The 17,213-nt window shown below is 36.6% G+C and overlaps 1 protein-coding gene across 5 annotated transcripts in view; it reads right to left on the bottom strand.

Annotated features, from left to right (window-relative positions):
- CACNA2D3 (calcium voltage-gated channel auxiliary subunit alpha2delta 3) overlaps positions 1 to 17,213 on the bottom strand; it is a 415,635-nt gene that overhangs the window by 74,566 nt on the left and 323,856 nt on the right. For all 5 annotated transcript variants that reach the window (XR_010305229.1, XM_064156686.1, XM_064156685.1 and 2 more), the window contains 9 exons: positions 15,918 to 15,989; positions 15,636 to 15,697; positions 13,614 to 13,681; positions 11,820 to 11,865; positions 11,579 to 11,676; positions 10,661 to 10,754; positions 8,401 to 8,496; positions 7,124 to 7,245; positions 6,529 to 6,609 (listed from right to left, as the gene is read on the bottom strand). Coding sequence is in view for 4 of the 5 variants with exons in the window: in XM_064156686.1 (XP_064012756.1) it covers positions 6,529 to 6,609; positions 7,124 to 7,245; positions 8,401 to 8,496; positions 10,661 to 10,754; positions 11,579 to 11,676; positions 11,820 to 11,865; positions 13,614 to 13,681; positions 15,636 to 15,697; positions 15,918 to 15,989 (739 nt within the window). In the remaining variant the exon portion in view is untranslated. The remainder of the gene's footprint in view (positions 1 to 6,528; positions 6,610 to 7,123; positions 7,246 to 8,400; positions 8,497 to 10,660; positions 10,755 to 11,578; positions 11,677 to 11,819; positions 11,866 to 13,613; positions 13,682 to 15,635; positions 15,698 to 15,917; positions 15,990 to 17,213) is intronic.

Raw genomic sequence — 17,213 nt, 5'->3', positions numbered from 1 at the left:
CTTGCGTAGAGTGTCTGAAGGACTTGGCAGTTTACGTGCTGCCTCATACTGCAGTCATTAATTTCTTTTGCTAGTAGCAGAACTAGTTAGCAGAACGGTCCTAGAATCTGATTGATACTAAATCACAAGAGTCTTCCTCACACACAAATTGCATAGTACTAAAACCCAACTAACCAACCAAAAAATTCCAAAAGCAAATTAGAAGCGCAGAAGCAAAGGTCAGAAAGCTCTGTGCAAGTTACTACTGATCTCAATACTATACATGCCAGGATACTGTTCTACTAATTTATCCATCAGAGCCTCAGATTCTCAGAGGACAAGTGATGATAAAAGTCCAAGAGTTAGATAAGTAGGGCTTAAATTCTTAAGCCAAGACTAGCAGACCTTAAAAAGCCCTGCTCTTCAATTATTCCACACATCAGTTCTGTATGGTAAAATGAATTGTGAACAAACACAAGTTCGTGAATGACTGGGAATATGCCATCCAACTTCAAATTTCCTGTTCAGCCAATGGAGAGAGGCTGGATGTTACCACATGCTCTGAAGTACTCTCTGAAGAAGCTTACTTCTACGTGCCTACAAACCATGTTTCTGAAGTCATGCCTTCTAACCTAAGTCTGTGAGTTGTTTAATGTTAGACTGTGCAAATACACATATCCATTTTCCTGAAACATTAGTTTATGAATACAAAGATAATACTCAAAGTGAACAAGAAACTCTGCAAAAACATAAACTAGTGCTTTTCCACCAAAGCATGAAAAGCACTTTGAGGGATTTACTAAATGCTACTGCTGAATATAATCTTCTGTGGCTTATAATGTGGAGTAAAGATTAAGTAAATCACTGTCTTGCCTGACAAGGAAAACATCTATTTTAGAACACTTCAAAAATTTGGTTAGTGTGTCATTATGATAACATATTCATTCTCCCTTAGGCTTTCACATTAAAATGTAATGGTGTAGATGGTGTCATAAATTTTAAAGACTATGTGTGACAGTGACATTTGCTCAAATAATATAGTAATAGCAAAACAATATATGTGAGAAAAAGAGGAGGGAAAGGTACAAACAGGTCAGAGCAAATGTATTTAGTCTATATGCTGTTGTAATAATAGCAGGTTTAACTACTAAAATAATTCAGCATTAAATATTGGAAGGGGAAGGTATCCTGGCTTGACTTCAGCCAATTTGTCTTCCATGATAAAACATAACATTCCTTGTTTGCTTTGTAAGGATTTTTGGTAGAAGCATGTAAAAATCAAACTGTCAGTGAACAGAAGAAGGTTAGACTTCCTTTTCTCCAGATTCAATTACACCTCCTACATCTGAGCACAAAGTACTTCTTATTATATTTTAAATCTATACTAGCTATTAGTGTATATTTAAATATGAATCACACACAGAGATATTAACACTTCAGCATGATCTGCAGTTTTAGCAGAAATCAATAGTAGGTATTTCTTTTGTTCTGCTAGGCCATATGGACATATTTCTTTCCAAGAAATCTTGTATGTGATAAATTATTTCTGTCAGTCTCACAGCATTAATGTGTGGCAGAGAACAGAGTAACTTAACACTCATCATGTCCCTGAGGCATGGCACCATCTACCATAGAGTTAAATGCACCTGTCATGCATTTCAGGACAGATTCCCTGGTACCTTCTGTGTCACATAGAGGGAGAAGATACTTTATAAAGATGTGAATGATAAAGATAAGAGTGGTAGAAAATATGTACTATTTTCTTTTTGACTTCTATTGCTTGCCAGCAGAAAACAATGTCTGTGAGGAAAAAAATAATAAATTTGGTCATCCTTAATCATTCTGAAATGAACAGTAAAGCTGTTCTCTTGAAAGGACTATGTACAACATATAACTGTTATTCAATATGTTCACCAATGACAGAGTCTGACCCTTACAGGTTTAGTATTCTCACAAGAGCTATAGACTTTTGGTAACTTTCACCACAGAAGATTAGGAGAGTGACCATCTGGTCTAACATACAAAAGAAAAACAAAAACTCCAACCAAGAAGCTTGCAGTTGTGAAGAAAAACAGGGCTCCTCCTGCAGTGATTTCCCTTTTCTATCCAAACAGGAATTACTGCAATCATTTTTTTATGTAGCTTCAGCAGAAAAAACTGAGGGTAAATTCACAGAGCTATGGCAACGCTTGAATGCACAACCAAGACAATCAGTCTTCTTTGATAGAAAACGACTGTAAAGATGCTCTACATAAGTACAACATAGATTTCTTTTCTTTCCAGAGTTAGGCTGAATAAAATAAACCTTCAGATCAGTGGAATACTTTCTCTCTATTTCAGCTACAATAAGTACATTAACTATTCTACTTGAGTTGATGCAGACCAAAGATGGCTTGCTTCTTTCCAAGAAGTACTGGTCTGACTGCATTGATAGAGTTTCCTATGTTTCTAAAACAAAGAAATTATAATATTACTTGATTTTGATGGAGAGGCCACAAAAAAGCTGTGTGTAGAGACAATCTATGTCCTAATTTCAGTTCTGATAAGTTCAGTACAGAACTGATTGTTTATAATATACTCTATTATGAACTAAATATAAAGCCACATCACACATAACCCATCATACTTGGGTATCACAGAAGCAAAAGTTTGCAATTCGACAGTTTTATAGGTGGCAACAGTAACCAAACACCATCTGCTTTTCCTATCTAGCTATTATATCTGGTTTAAAATTATCAAATATAACTATTTTCTACTGCAGCCTTTCCATCACAGAAAGAACATGCTGATGACATGAACCTGGAGGTCAGAGTAGTATGATATTTTACATAGTTTTTATTCAAATGTATATATTTAGGTCACTGCAACTGACAACATCGCCATTTGTTAAAAGAATGGTAAGATTATTAGTCTGCGTATCACAGTCTTTAAGATGTCTCACAGTCACATGGTAGCACGCTGTGGCACTAGAAATGTAGGCATATTTTGTCTTTCCATGACAGATTTGCATACTTCCTTGCAAAGTGGGCTGGGTTTACGAAGGGAAAGCAAACACCTTTTTTTAACTGAGAGTGGCTAATGTCTGGAAGTGCCCAGAGAGAGTGTGCCCTCTCCATCTTTGAATGCATTCAAGACCTGAGTGGACACAGCTCTGGATAACCCGTTCTAGCTCAAGACCTAGTGCACTGGGATTGAACTAGGTGATATGAAGAGGTCAATTCTAACCACAACATTTCATGCCTATAACTGTCTGCAAAGAGAAGCTTGTGTTTTTTAATATAAACTTTACATTCAAAAGCAGCCTCATAATAAATAAAACCAGACTACTCATTCCCATCCTCTTAAAACTCTAAATTACAAATGACTATGAGAGTAAAGACTGTGCTCATGTAAGACTGTAATTGTTCGCTCCTCTTACTAGGTGTCCAGAGCTTTTTGTTACTCATAGCCATGGACTTCTGGAATGAGGCTTGAAATTGCATGTTCTCTTTGTTCTATGAAGAAAAGTTAAGAAATCTTGACAATTATATTTTCTTCACTGTTCTTTAATAAATTTTTGTCCTAAAAAAGTTATGCCAGTTCTGTTACCTTTAATTAAACATCCCAGTGGGCTAATTTTCCTGATTTCTGTGAATGGCAATGGTCTCTTTCAACACAAAAGGTTTTTAAGGTCCTCTAATGCACTACAGCTTTTGACCTAAAATACATCTACAGGGAATTACATTCATGAAAGTTCAAGTACTCTTCAATTCACTCACAGTCTCAGAAGAGAAATAGTTATCTTTTTTTTAGAGCCTGCTTTACCCCATGATGACTTTTATTTGCTTGCTTTTGCCCGCATTTCTTGCCTAAAAATGTCTAGGTGAGAATTATATTTTAAGCAAAATAATAATGACTAAACCATCATCTTTGAGGAAGGGAGGGAGATTACAAACACATTGATAACATATACAGATTCCATTCTGCACTTCTGTAGATTCCCACCTATTGGGAGCAGAGATTCAAATAAAGACCCTAAAATGAGTTCACGCATTATGCAGCATCAAAGAACACAGGACTGTAATGCTGAATTCTATCAGCAGTTAACATGCAATGTACTGCCTTCCACATGAGCATCAGAAGAGATAACTGGCTCTTCACTTGTGTAATTTTCAATAGCCAGGTTGCTACCCAAATTCAGATACCCTGCATTGACTACCTCCATCTTTGTCATAGAAAGGAATAATAATCTTACATGACTCTCAACAAATTTCAAGGCCACAGTGATTCTATTATTTTTAGGTCATAAGAAAATAAATTATTTCACTATCTTCCATTCTCCTTCATAGCAATATGGAAAGTTTGAAGACATAAAGTATTTCAATACAAACTTAATATAGGAGACATGCTCATAGAGAAAACCAAGGCAAAGCAAATTTGAGCCTAAATATGTTTCAATCTAAACTACCCCCGCACTCAATACTATTGTCCCTTTCCCTCCTGCAAATAAATTGAACTCTTTATAAACGGTAATAACTATTGTGCTACTACTCTTACGTATTAAAGCTTCATCTCCTTCTTCCACACTTTTTACAGAAATTTTAATTAAATTAAAAAAATAAATCACAATCTCAACTGAGAGATTTTAAAAGCAAATTATGTTTACTTGCCAATAAGTAAACACATTCTGACACTTAAGTGGTATTGGCAGGTACAGATGGTGAAATAGCAGCAGTAACACTCAAGTTCTCTGTAGTGACAATCTGGAGACTTGATGATTTTAGTACAAGTCTTCCCTCCTTCTACTAAGCCTCACGATATATTTACATCTGAAACCTATTATAACTGATATTTTCCCACCAAAAATAGAATTAACAGGAAAAAAATCTACAAAGAAAGCAGATTTTTTTTGTGGCATTATACCTTTACAGATAGCACGGAGATCTTTCACATACCTTGGTATTCAAAAGTTTTGAAGACTCTGTCTTTACTTTAGATAGAGAGTATAGGACCCAAGTAATTTTCAATGCTCAATGTTAAACATAATTCTTGGGGAATTGAAGAAGCCTATACCTGTCTGTTTTGCAATTGCTATCAAAGAAAACACCCATCCAACCAAAACAAAACCCCAAAACAAACACCACAAGTAAAACCCAACCCCACAACAAAACCAAACCCCAAAACAAACACCACAACAAAAGCAAAACCCAACCCCATAATAAAACAAACCAAAGCTTATTCACACAGCATTAGAGATAGCTATGTGCAATACCTCTGCAAATTCAAGCCTAAATTGCAAGCACTAGTAAGGAAGGAATACTATTAAAGACATCCATTAACTGGACACAGTGTACAGCTATTGTAAGGTAAGATGCATAATAAGCCTTCTATTAACTCCAAATGGTGAAGCAGTCTCTAAATAACACATCAAACTGTTTCATTTTACAGTAAAAACTCTCACCTACATCTTCAGCTATTTGCAGATATCCGCACTGACATAAGTTTATAAACTCTATTTTATGCTTTTAAGAGGAGTATGGAGGCAAAATCAGGATTTCCTGTTATGTCATGGAAGAGTTCGGTATGTTGTGAATAATGTATTTGTGTTAACTGGAGTCAGAGCGGTGCTTTCCCACTGACAACATAATATCTATTATTATCAGTGGAGACATTCTGTATTTGAGGACTCAGATTAGAGATTTCCCAACTATCTGGCACATTCTTCTTCTTTCATGGTTGTGTTCCCTGTATATTATTGCAAGTTAAATCATGTTTTAAATATGAGAAAAAAATGTGATAGGTACTTTGTGTAGCTGGTACTTAATTTTTCCTGAGATAAGAGAATTTGTTTTCTAGCATGATAAGCCATAAGACTTTTCTAAATTAACTCCTTCTTCCAAGTTGGTAGCCACTGGGAACTGTTCAGAAAAGCATCTGAACTTGAGTGAGGAATGTCCAGCAATTTGAAACCTAATTACTCTCCCTTTAAAATCTTTATATTTTGTCTCTAGCCTGAAATTGTAAAACAATCTTTTAGCCTTTAGTTGCTGTTATACTCTTGTCTGGTAGACTGCAAAGCTTTGTTTTTTCAGTTTATATGCTTTGATCAAGTCACCTCTCTGATAATTTAGAAAAAATGACCATTTTCTATCATTCATTACAGGACAGGATTTTCAAACCTGAAGATTACTAGAAGCTTTACACATCAGACTGTCCTTTCTTGTATTTTCTTTTTCTTAACGTAACATATTATGATATAGAATTGTGTCTACTAAAAGTGCTTTACTTATAATGATTAATTCCACTAAGTCAAACTCCGTAACTCACAACCTTGGATAGTCAATTAATAAAGGATCAAGTTCTTAGGGAGAGGAGCCATTAAACATTCTCTATGCTAAGCCATTCAGTTATATCTTATAGGTGTAACTGCATCTTTTTCTCCCCCTCTCTTCTTAAAAAAATTATATTCCTACATTAAATTCCAGCTAACACAAAACCAGAAAGCAAGAAATACATAAACTGCTTTAAAAAACCTCACAACATGAACAGAATAAACTGCCAGAACTTTACCTGCAACAACTGGAGATTTTCTGTCATCCAAAAGTTGAATAGCAGTACTGGCGGTCACTACATTGCTTTTGTTTGCAGTTTCTGCAAGGGGCATTAAGAAAATAAATGAAATAACATATTGCAAAATGCTAAAACTGAGCTTTTTTACCTCTGAGTGAAATAAACAGTCCTTTTAGATTTAGTGCTCAGAAAATAAATCATCAAATATCCTGTTCTGTGTACACGCAGAACACAGAGGCACTGCCATTTCAGAATTCCCCAACATCTCAAGAACAGCCTTAAACCACCAGAATCAGCAGTCAGGGTTTGACCTCTCTGTCAAAAGTGACTACAAAAGTGAGAACTGGTAGAGCATCTCATGAATGTGGACATGTGCTCTGTTGGGCTTGTCTTGCTTAAAATACAAAGCTCTAAGTTCAACCTATGCAAATAGCAAATGAAAACTGTTACACTATACATCTTGGGGTTTCATTTGGAGCCCTGTAAAAGATGCACCTTATCAAAAGAGGTGTACAGCTCACTTGGTACGGACAGACTGGAAATCCTTTGAGCATCATATCTTGCTTACCATTTAGAGAATGACAAAATTATATACCTGTACTAAATGGGATTGAATAGACAAAGCTCCCAGGTATCTGTTCAGCAGCTCTTCTGTACCACAGTGGAAAATGGTCAGCATTAAAAATGTTCTCCTTATCTTCAGCAGTCAGGAAATCTCTTGAGAAAGAAGAGAGAAAGAATATATTTTTTTTGTTGCATGCCTTTCAATGATTTCTAGTTTTGAAAGACAAGATAAACCAAAATGGGAGAGAAAATGGCTTTGGACAATTTTTTTTCTAATGTGATTTGTTCAACAAAAGGGTTAACTTTACTACCTAATAATTATTTGTGACACACTTGCCACTGCTTTTGTTGCAAAGGATAGGAAAAAACGAAAGTGCCTTTAAGAAAAACGTTTGTACTGACGTGTACAAATAGAAATACTGCCTTAAAAAGTCTTTTTCTCTCAGCACAATGCAAGAACTGTGAACTGTAAAAAGTGGAAAAGGCACTGGAGACTTGGTGGTTTGTTGCCACTGGCACTCACTCTTAAGTAATGAAAAAAAAGCAATTTAACAGCCTACTTCCCAAATAATATGTAAGGGGTGGCAGTGAACAACTACATACCTTGTTCTTCAATAATCTCTGGGAATGTTGACAGAGAAAGTCTGACATTGAAAACAGCAAGTATGGTCTCCATGCTTTTGTTCTGGTTTGCTGTCTGGCAGTAAAAAGATGCAGTGCTATTGATCTCACCTGTCAGCCTACTCACCCTACAGCAATATTGTGTGGTCAGATAAGCACCATATAATTTTATATTCAATAAACTTGGTTTATCATAAATATCAAGTGCAGATTTTCTTTCACATGCATAACTCACACATATCTGCCCAACACTATCAAACTGCTACCTGAAAAAGTAATTAATTACAGGACCTTATTTTCCAGTTCTCCATTTTAAGAAGCCTGTACCTCCACTAGATTACAGCACTTCCAAGCAAAATAGGAAACACTTGAATGATCTCCTGACTACCAGTATACTTCTGTCACTTGCCTTCACTTCAACCCCAAAGTATTTTCCACAACAATGATGCAAAATCCCTGAAAAAGTCTACATAGTTTTTTTCCCTACAGGACAGATGGGGTTTGGGTGTAAAATAACTCATTGTTCCAAATGTTCCAGTTGCTGAAAGAATCTCAATATCCTAGAAAATCATTCTGACTTATTCTATGTGTTTTAGTGTGCCAGCATAAAACCCTGGAAGAGACAGATGGGCTTTTTTTCCCCCTCTCTTTTCTCATATGACTGCCAAGCACAGCTTTGCTGCTTACTGATTAGTAAGCTGTTCTGGACCCACAAACAGGTTGATACGAGATAGTCCAGTTCGTGTTCCAAGGAAGGCAACTTCCACTCCCTTGTCAGAGTTTCTGAAATAGAGCAGAACACAAGCAAAGATAATGTTTCCAGACAGTAAACAGCTAAAGCTATATTACCGTATTTGAGAAAGATTATTTTAAGTGCAGTTCACTTATTTTTCAAATGCTGCTTTCAAAGTTATAGCCATGTGAGGGGTTAGAAGTAGATGATCCTTGTGGTCCCTTCCAACCCTGACTGATTCTATGAGGACTTTGGAAAAAATAACAATGTAGGAATGCTTTAAACCAAGAGTCACTAAAAGGACAAAGACAGTAAAGTAGGTAGGATTTATGAGGAGCAGTTTGTGGAAGCCATAGAATAAAAAGCATCATAGCTAGGTACCAACTATGTAATAACCACTGTTACTCAATGATTCAAGATGAATAGGAATTCCAAATCTTACTCCCAGTCCATTCAACACATCTGTGGTACATCTCTGCTTTAAGTCATAGATGTGACTGTTACTCAAGCAAGCAAAAAGTAAACTAGATCAGAAGTAGCTAGCTCAGAGTGAAATGCTGCTGCTATCACAATAGGCTTTAGCCTCAAGTCCTTCGGAAAAAATGTGGCAAGTAGCTCAGCCTGAACTGTTACTGCATTGTTATCGGGTAGCTACTTTAAAACTAGTTCTTGTATGGCTACAAAGACTTTAGTTATCACAAAACCAAGGACGATAGTCTCACTGTCTCACACTCCATTCTTCAACTAATCGCCTGTCCCATTAGTTAAATCAGAATATGAAAGGCAATCAAGAGTATACTGCTAGTACCTCACCAGCTGCCGTTCCTGTGCTTACTACTTCTACCACTGTGTAGGAGGATTCCAAGAAACCTTGTGTCTCTATATAATTGATCAAAGCCTATGGTATATTAACATGAAACAATTTCTTCATCTTCTAAGGAGAGACTGGATAATCCTTAATGTGATTGATCAGACCTTATCACATTCATTTTACTCATTCAGAAAAATCATTGAAACCTAGCAAAAGACAATCAGGATGGTCTTCAGAAATGCCCTTCAACCACAGTATTTAATGCAAATTTCTAATCTTAACACCTGACTTCTTTTATATATATATAAATAAATATAAATACTCAGCACTGGTCAGGCCACACCTTGAGTACTGTGTCCAGTTCGGGGCTCCTCAAATCAAGAGAGATGTTGAGGTGCTGGAACGTGTCCAGAGGAGGGCGACAAGGCTGGTGAAAGGCCTGGAGCACAAACCCTACGAGGAGAGGCTGAGGGAGCTGGGGGTGTGCAGCCTGGAGAAGAGGAGGCTCAGGGCAGACCTCATTGCTATCTACAACTACCTGAAGGGAGGTTGTAGTTGTAGCCAGGTGGGGGTTGGTCTCTTCTCCCAGGCAACCATCAACAGAACAAGGGGACATAGTCTCAAGTTGTGTTGGGGGAGGTATAGACTGGATGTTACGAGGAAGTTCTTGCCAGAGAGAGTGATTTGCCATTGGAATGGGCTGCCCAGGGAGGTGGAGTCGCTGTCCCTGGAGGTGTTCAAGAAAAGACTGAATGAGGCACTTAGTGCCATGGTCTAGTTGACTGGATGATCTTGAAGGTCTTTTCCAACCTGGCTGATTCTATGATTCTATATACGCCTGTGTGTATGCATGCATATAAAAGATCATGTGCTATATCAACACCTTAGTACATCATAAGATAAAGCAAAACACATACACTCTAAAAAGGACCACCTAATCTCCTAATTATCTAAAACAGGAAACAGGATCCCAGTTTGTTTTCCAGAACTAACAAAATCAACCAAAAAAAAAAAAAGGAATTAAAATATTTTTTTACTAGTGCATGGTTTTCTATACATTTTTAAAGAAAAGTTACCAATCATATCAATTATTTTGGTAAATTTTGCATTCAATTTCACAAGTACTCTAAATTGTAAGTGCTCATTGTTGTAAGCAGTAGGTACCACACGATTTTATTAGTTGTACTGTGAAAATTGGATAACATTACAACTAATTACTGTGATGTACACTGCAATATCAGCCCTAAAAACTGAACTGAAAATTATCAGTACATAGTATCAAACAGTTAACATAATATTTTCATGCATATATGGATTCAATAGGTACTGCACCAATTTAGCAGCATAACTGTTAAAAAATCATCCATGACTGACACATAACATCTGACATAAAATTTGCTTACTCTGATTTATTTAATGCTAGACTGGTCCAATAAGCTTCAATTGGTGCACTCACAACTGCATCAAACAGAACTTCCTGGATCAATTCTTTATCACCTGTTACAATAGATGAAAAATCAGTAAACTTAGGTGCATACAGAAAACTTGGGGTTGTTTTTTTTAAGATGATGAAACAATATATTTTTTTATGCTTCACCATATTTTGTTTGTGCTATGCATTCCAAATTTTTGGACTACTAATTTACTATGTAATTATGTGCTATGTTGCCACAGTGAAGTTTTTCAGCTAATTTCATTGCAATAAGGACAACTGTAAATTAAAACTCCCCAAATTACTCTCCCTTTAATGTAATATTTGTGTACATATTACCTAATGCACGCATTTGCATGACATAAGGTTAAAACAAGTAGGTTTGCTAATAGTTCCAAAAGCTCTACATTCCTGCAAATAGACAAAATATTCACTTTTCCATTTGAATTTGCTTTTACTCTGCTTTGCAGTTTAGAAATGCTAACTGCATACATATTCAGAAATATTTCATTAATATTTCTCCCTAAAATGTTAATGAAATACCTGGCATAATCTTTAGAGATGTGATCCAAGGCATGATTCAGACCAACTTTGTTTAACTTGAAAAATCAGACAGAGTGATAATAATGCATAGCATATCTACACTGTCTGAATGGAACCTTGAATGTTTGGTTCAGGCATATTGTTTACCATAAAAGTATTATCAATATCTTTACTGATAAACTGGAAAAAGCTCAAAACCAAATGAAATTCCAAAGTACCATCAGACAAGCAATCCAATCTCAATTTATCAGCAGTAAAACTAAGGGTTGTGTTTCATAGAAGGTTCAGTGGAACACTTTTTAGCTGGGATAAAGACTTCTACGTGCATATTGAACTAAATACTTGCATTGGAGCAACGGCTCTTTTCCTGTGAGGTAGCGTTTAATTGCTTCTAATTGAGTCATTTGACGGTGTTCAGGATGTAAGTCAGTGTTGCAATAGGACCTGTGAACATGTTATCAAAATATTAAAATATTAATATGATCTCTCTTTGTCTTTGAACATGAAGAATTGGGCTTAGCTAGTACAAACAGTATGAAACTAAGAAGAGTAACAGACACCAATTTCATGTTTTGTTTAAGGCTTACCATTCATCTGCTAAAGACACATCAGGGTGTTCTAAATCATGTAAACCTGTAACAGGAATAATAATGGGTTATTTAGGGAGCAGTCTGGGTAACAGATGGTTATTTACATACACTCCATAACATAAACCCTTACTTCTTGGAAAGTGCATTATTACCACAGTGTAATAAATCACAGTAAACTATGTTCAAATACACTTTGGGGTCTAGCAAACTGGCAAAAGCCAACTAAATCAAATCTAAATCTGAAAAGATAGGCATTTGTGTGTGTGTGTGTGTGCTAATATGTTTAACTCATACAATTTGCTCATTTAGTATACTTGAAGTTTAGATGAAAACTTGAGCAAAGAAAAATGCACAAAGGTAAATGTAAGTTTCTTATTTTCTTGTCCTATTTGCTTTCTTAAGTTCCTCACGCTAAAATACACACTTGTCATTTCACCAGAGTTCTCTTTCTCACTCCCCCCCCCCCCCTAATTATTTAAAACCCTCAACTCCCTCAAAACCTAATCACACAGCTTATGGACGCAAACAGCAGTTTAGAGGATCATTCAGAAAAGGTTTATTATACTAACAGGTCATGCAAATACCTCTAAATAAGACCTATATAATTAGTTACACGGCACAGTAAAAATGTACTCTGGCAAATTTGAAAACTTTTAAAACCCTTATCAATAGACAATGAGCAAACAGAGTTCAGAAGTTAAAGTCTGGCTTTAAACTCTCTGAGTACAATAAACAATGACAGAACTACAGTGACTAAGGAAAGTAAGGAAGTCAAAACTAGAACTACATAGTCCTCAGGGAGGGCAGTGAGGAGTCAGTGACAAAGAATCAGGGAGGTAGGGTTGGGAAAATGCAACAGTTAGTTATGGATGTATTAACATTTCTGGTGATGCATCTGGCAGGAAATATCAGACAGACTATTTGAGATGTATGGCTGGATTAAAAAAATAAGTGAGAGGTATGTTGGGAACAGTTTGGAGAGTAAGCAGTTCCAAGTCTCCTGCTGTGCTCTCTTTCTATCTAAACATGTATTTGGTGTACAAGTGACTCAAACTTTAAAGCATTTCTTTTTACAACTCTGCTGTGTACAGGAACATATTAATGTCCTAAAATACACCTGAGTAAGAAAGACCTGCGGAAATTAACTATCTTATTTAACATCACTGGCAAAACGAGATACAAAATTGGAAAAGAAGACTTAAGCATCAAATCAAAAAGCACTCCTCCATTGAGATATTCTGTTTTCTCAGCAGCTTCATTCTTCAGAAACACCTCTGCCCTTCCTTCATCCTCAGGACTCTTTCTTTCTGACCTTGTAGCTAAACAACTCTTTCACCACTCACAATTGGCTCTACTCATTTTAACTGTGAGCCCATAAAAAATTAAAACCATAAAGAAAGAACAGCTCTTCCCCTGATTGCTTTTATTGTTATTATAAAAATACAAAATGTAATTCTTGTAAACACTGCCCAAAGGAGCTACAGTGTTGAAAGATTTCATTGAGTCTGTGAACAAAAAGGACCAAAACCATTACAGTGCTTTGGGTTACTTCACTCAAAAAAACACCAATTAACATTGGACTCTGAGTGATTCTCTGAAACACTGAGCAAGGAGGACAGAAGATGGTTCCCATCTAAAGAAGATTCACAATCTTTATGTGCTTAATATAAATCAGAGGGGGAAATCCCATGAAGTAAACAATCTAATTCTCACATGGAGTCTGCAGACAAGCTTTAGGTCTACCAAATCAAAAACGACCTACTGTAGAAGCACCATGAGAAGGTGTCTTACCTTCTTCCACAGTTACATTCCCTCTGAAGAAATACTTTCCATGTCCTCTAGAGAGCGCCACACCTAAACTGTGCAGAGAAATAAAGCAGACCTTGAAATCTGTGAGACAAACTATAACAGACATTCAGAGCTATATTAATTTCTGACATTTCCAGCTAGTGTACTATGGTCACCTTTAAAAGTCTGTTTCCAATCTCTCACTGATCATATCTGTTGTTCAGCTAGCTGCTTCAATGCTGTTTCAATTCTGATGTGTCTACAGCAGTTGGTTGTATTTATGCATGCTTAGAGGTGCAGTAAACCATTATTCTCTGGCAAGCTAGCAGAGGAGCCCCTCTAAGTTCACTGGTGTCCACCCAGCATGAGATTTCTTCAGCTGAGCCTTGAACATGCCTATGACCTTAAAATAAAGGACTTGGTTTTCTATCAGTGTGGTAATCAATGGAGCTACTAAGAAGAAATTAACTTTGTGTGGGAAAAGAGCATCACAACTCCTCTTGGACTAATTTTTCTGTGAATCATAACTTTGTCTAGTTTATTATGGTTTTAATTTAGTTTCGCCGGTTTGGTTTTGGGGGTTTTAGTTTGTTCTGTGTATTGTTTTGTTTTTCATTTTTGCATTTACTTCAGATCCATGACTCATATAGTTACCCAGTTTTGGGTTGGTTTTCAGTCTACCATTTAAACTGTTCAAGTTAAATGAATCAGCTGGCATATCTCATGCTTCTTCCTATCTAGCAGATACACAAATATCTTCTGGCATTCATTTATTCAAGGGGATTATATTGGGCTAGGAACCTGCCAGTAATCAGTAAGTCTGAAAATGCATGGGCTAATACTTTAAGTACACGGAGAGGAAGTAACTCCAAGAGCATACATTCTGCTATTAACAGCTCAGTCTGGAAATGAGCTGAACAGTAAACATCTTTGACACTACGGTGTATATTTTAATAAATGTTGCAGATGATGTCTCCCTGAAGCTATTCTCCTACACATAAATCTAGATACAGACAATGCTGAAAAAGTCAGGGCAGTTTTCCTACTGTATTTCCGTCCTAGGAATTGGAATTCATGCTGCACGCAAACATGTATCCCTTTATCTATTCACTAAACAGGGCCAGAATGACAGGGCCAGAGAAACAAAATAAACCCAAACAACAACAAAACTCCCCAACACAAGCAAACAAAACCTTTCCCACCACTACTACAAAAACTAAACCCAAAAAGCCCAAATAAAACCTCCAAAAAAACCAAAACTAGACCAAAGAAAACCCCAAACTACTGAGTTTTACCATCTGTGTGTAAATTTTAACAAGAATGAATTAGACATCAGAGAAATTTTTTTTCCTGTGTGGAATTATAGCTCAAATTCTATGAAATGGTTCCATTGAAGAAAATTTCAGTTGAGTATTGAAACTATCAACTGCCTGGATTAGAGCACAGTAAACAGTTTGGATTCTCTTATTAATGGCTTCATTCTAATTAAAACGTGAAGATTTTCAATGTGACTTCGTGTCTTTTTCTTTTGGTATGCCAAAATACCACGTCTGACCTACTCGGTTTTACTTATACAAACACACTAAAGGTAGTTCAGAGAAACAAAACATCCAAACCTCAAATTGGAAGTGAAATACTACCTCATTTTACATTATATTTTTGTTGTGGAAAAATATCAAAATGTGGCTCAATACATAGTTACTTAAATGGATTACAGTATTTATAGCTCTCCAAGCACTCGCGAGAGCCTTTTGCTCAGCGTAAACCTCAACTGAATATTTTCTCAATGAAACGTAAGCCATGACAAACACTGAGACTTTGCCTGTGTGAGCTTGCACAAACTTTCCATCCCTGGAAAAGCTGAAAGGAATGCTCATAGGATCTTTTTCCTTGCTATTTTCAGCATTATCCAGGGATATTTCATTGTTAGCTTTCCTGATGAGCTTTTAATGAATCCACGAGCTCGGTACAAAATGCAAACCCAATGAGTTTGAAGAAATGTCTATTTTTTATGGTCAGCTCTACCTGAATGGAGTACCCTTGATGTCTGTATAATAGTAGTCATTTGTCATCACCAATACTCGCTTCTAGATTCAGAACAAGTCAGAAGGGGAGGAAGAAGTTAGTTTGCTATATGAAATGTATAAAAGATCAAGTGATTAGTCACTGATAAAATTACATGTTTACATTCAGCGAGTGAAAAAAAAACATACTGCAGTGAATCATTTTTAAGGCAATCTTTAAAACTATGTAAATAAACAACTGCTTGGTTTATACTTAATTGGAATAATATTGTATACATTATACCCCTTTGTCCACTGTCTTCTTCACTTCCATGGAGAATTTCCCTGTTTTCCGATTCACCATTGCATTTCGCAGCTGAAATGAAGGAAATGTGTGTCAAGTGCTGTTTGCATTTTCTGTAATTCTTTAACCCTCTGCTCTCTGGTACACTCATTTGGTCTAAGCAGCACTCCGTTTTCTTCATTCCTTCACTTTCAGTAGTTCTACACAACACTGAACAACTCTCTTACAGATTTTATTATTGACTGTGTAGTTTAAGATCCCTGCTGCACGACTTAAGAAGAGTTGTTGAGGTACCTAAGACAGAAGGTCTCAGCATCCTTCATAGCAAAATAGCACTTGGTATAGTCATCTGGATCTTAAGCGAGATAAACAAGGTAACTATTACACTGCAGTTTGCTGCATAGGATCTTAAGGATTAGGATTTAGCAGAAATTAGACCAGGGCTCAGGGTTTAAATACATCAAACCCCACTTACCCTACATTATATACTCTGCTTCTGCTTGATACTCTTCTTTGTGGTGCATCCTAAACTAGCACCATAAAGTGCATCCTAAACACATCAGAAATCAGAACTAGCAAAAAAACCCATGGGCTACAACCCTGTTTCAAAGGAAACATACAGCTGCAGTGGTCTACGATTTCTTCTGGTTGTTCGTTGGTGTCTGGGCACCCCTTGCAAGGTAATAAATTGTGTATCTCTAAATGGAAGCCCTAAGTCAGTCACAACTGTAAAAATTGGCCTTGACCTCTCCCTCTCAAAGTTGTCAGAAAGACTTTCTAAATCACCTTCAAGACTAAGTTTCATTACTACATGAAACAAAAATTCAAAACATTTAGGTAAAACAAAAATAAATCCAAAAGAGTTTACAGACAATGATTTCCCGACTGCTCTGCAAGTTAAAGCTGTTACTTTTTAGATTAGCACAAACACCATTTTTCAGTTACTTCATTCTAATCTCTACCTGAGCTGCAGACTCTCAAATCTGTGCTGCAAACTTCCTTGCCCAACACTTCTAAAACATTTTCTCTTAGCAGATCTATTTGCTCCCTCCGAAAGAACAGCCTTCCTCCCAGAGGACACCAGCTGACACGACCTCTCTGTCAGAGGAACATACCATGATGATGAAGAGTGAAAGAAAACCAACTGTCCCCCAGGTCTACAAACCAAAATGACCTGCAGCATTGCTACCATTGAGTACAGCCTGACACAGCTGGTCTGAGAGAGCAGGTTCTCTGGCCCGAAACTGAAGAATAACAGGACATGGTTTATTGAGAACTCTTCAGCCTTAGCATTTT

This window comes from Pogoniulus pusillus, chromosome 16 (assembly GCF_015220805.1).
Source record: "Pogoniulus pusillus isolate bPogPus1 chromosome 16, bPogPus1.pri, whole genome shotgun sequence".
Taxonomy (NCBI): domain Eukaryota; kingdom Metazoa; phylum Chordata; class Aves; order Piciformes; family Lybiidae; genus Pogoniulus; species Pogoniulus pusillus.
Note: the sequence above shows the minus strand (reverse complement) of the source record. Positions and strands in the feature narration are given on the sequence as shown.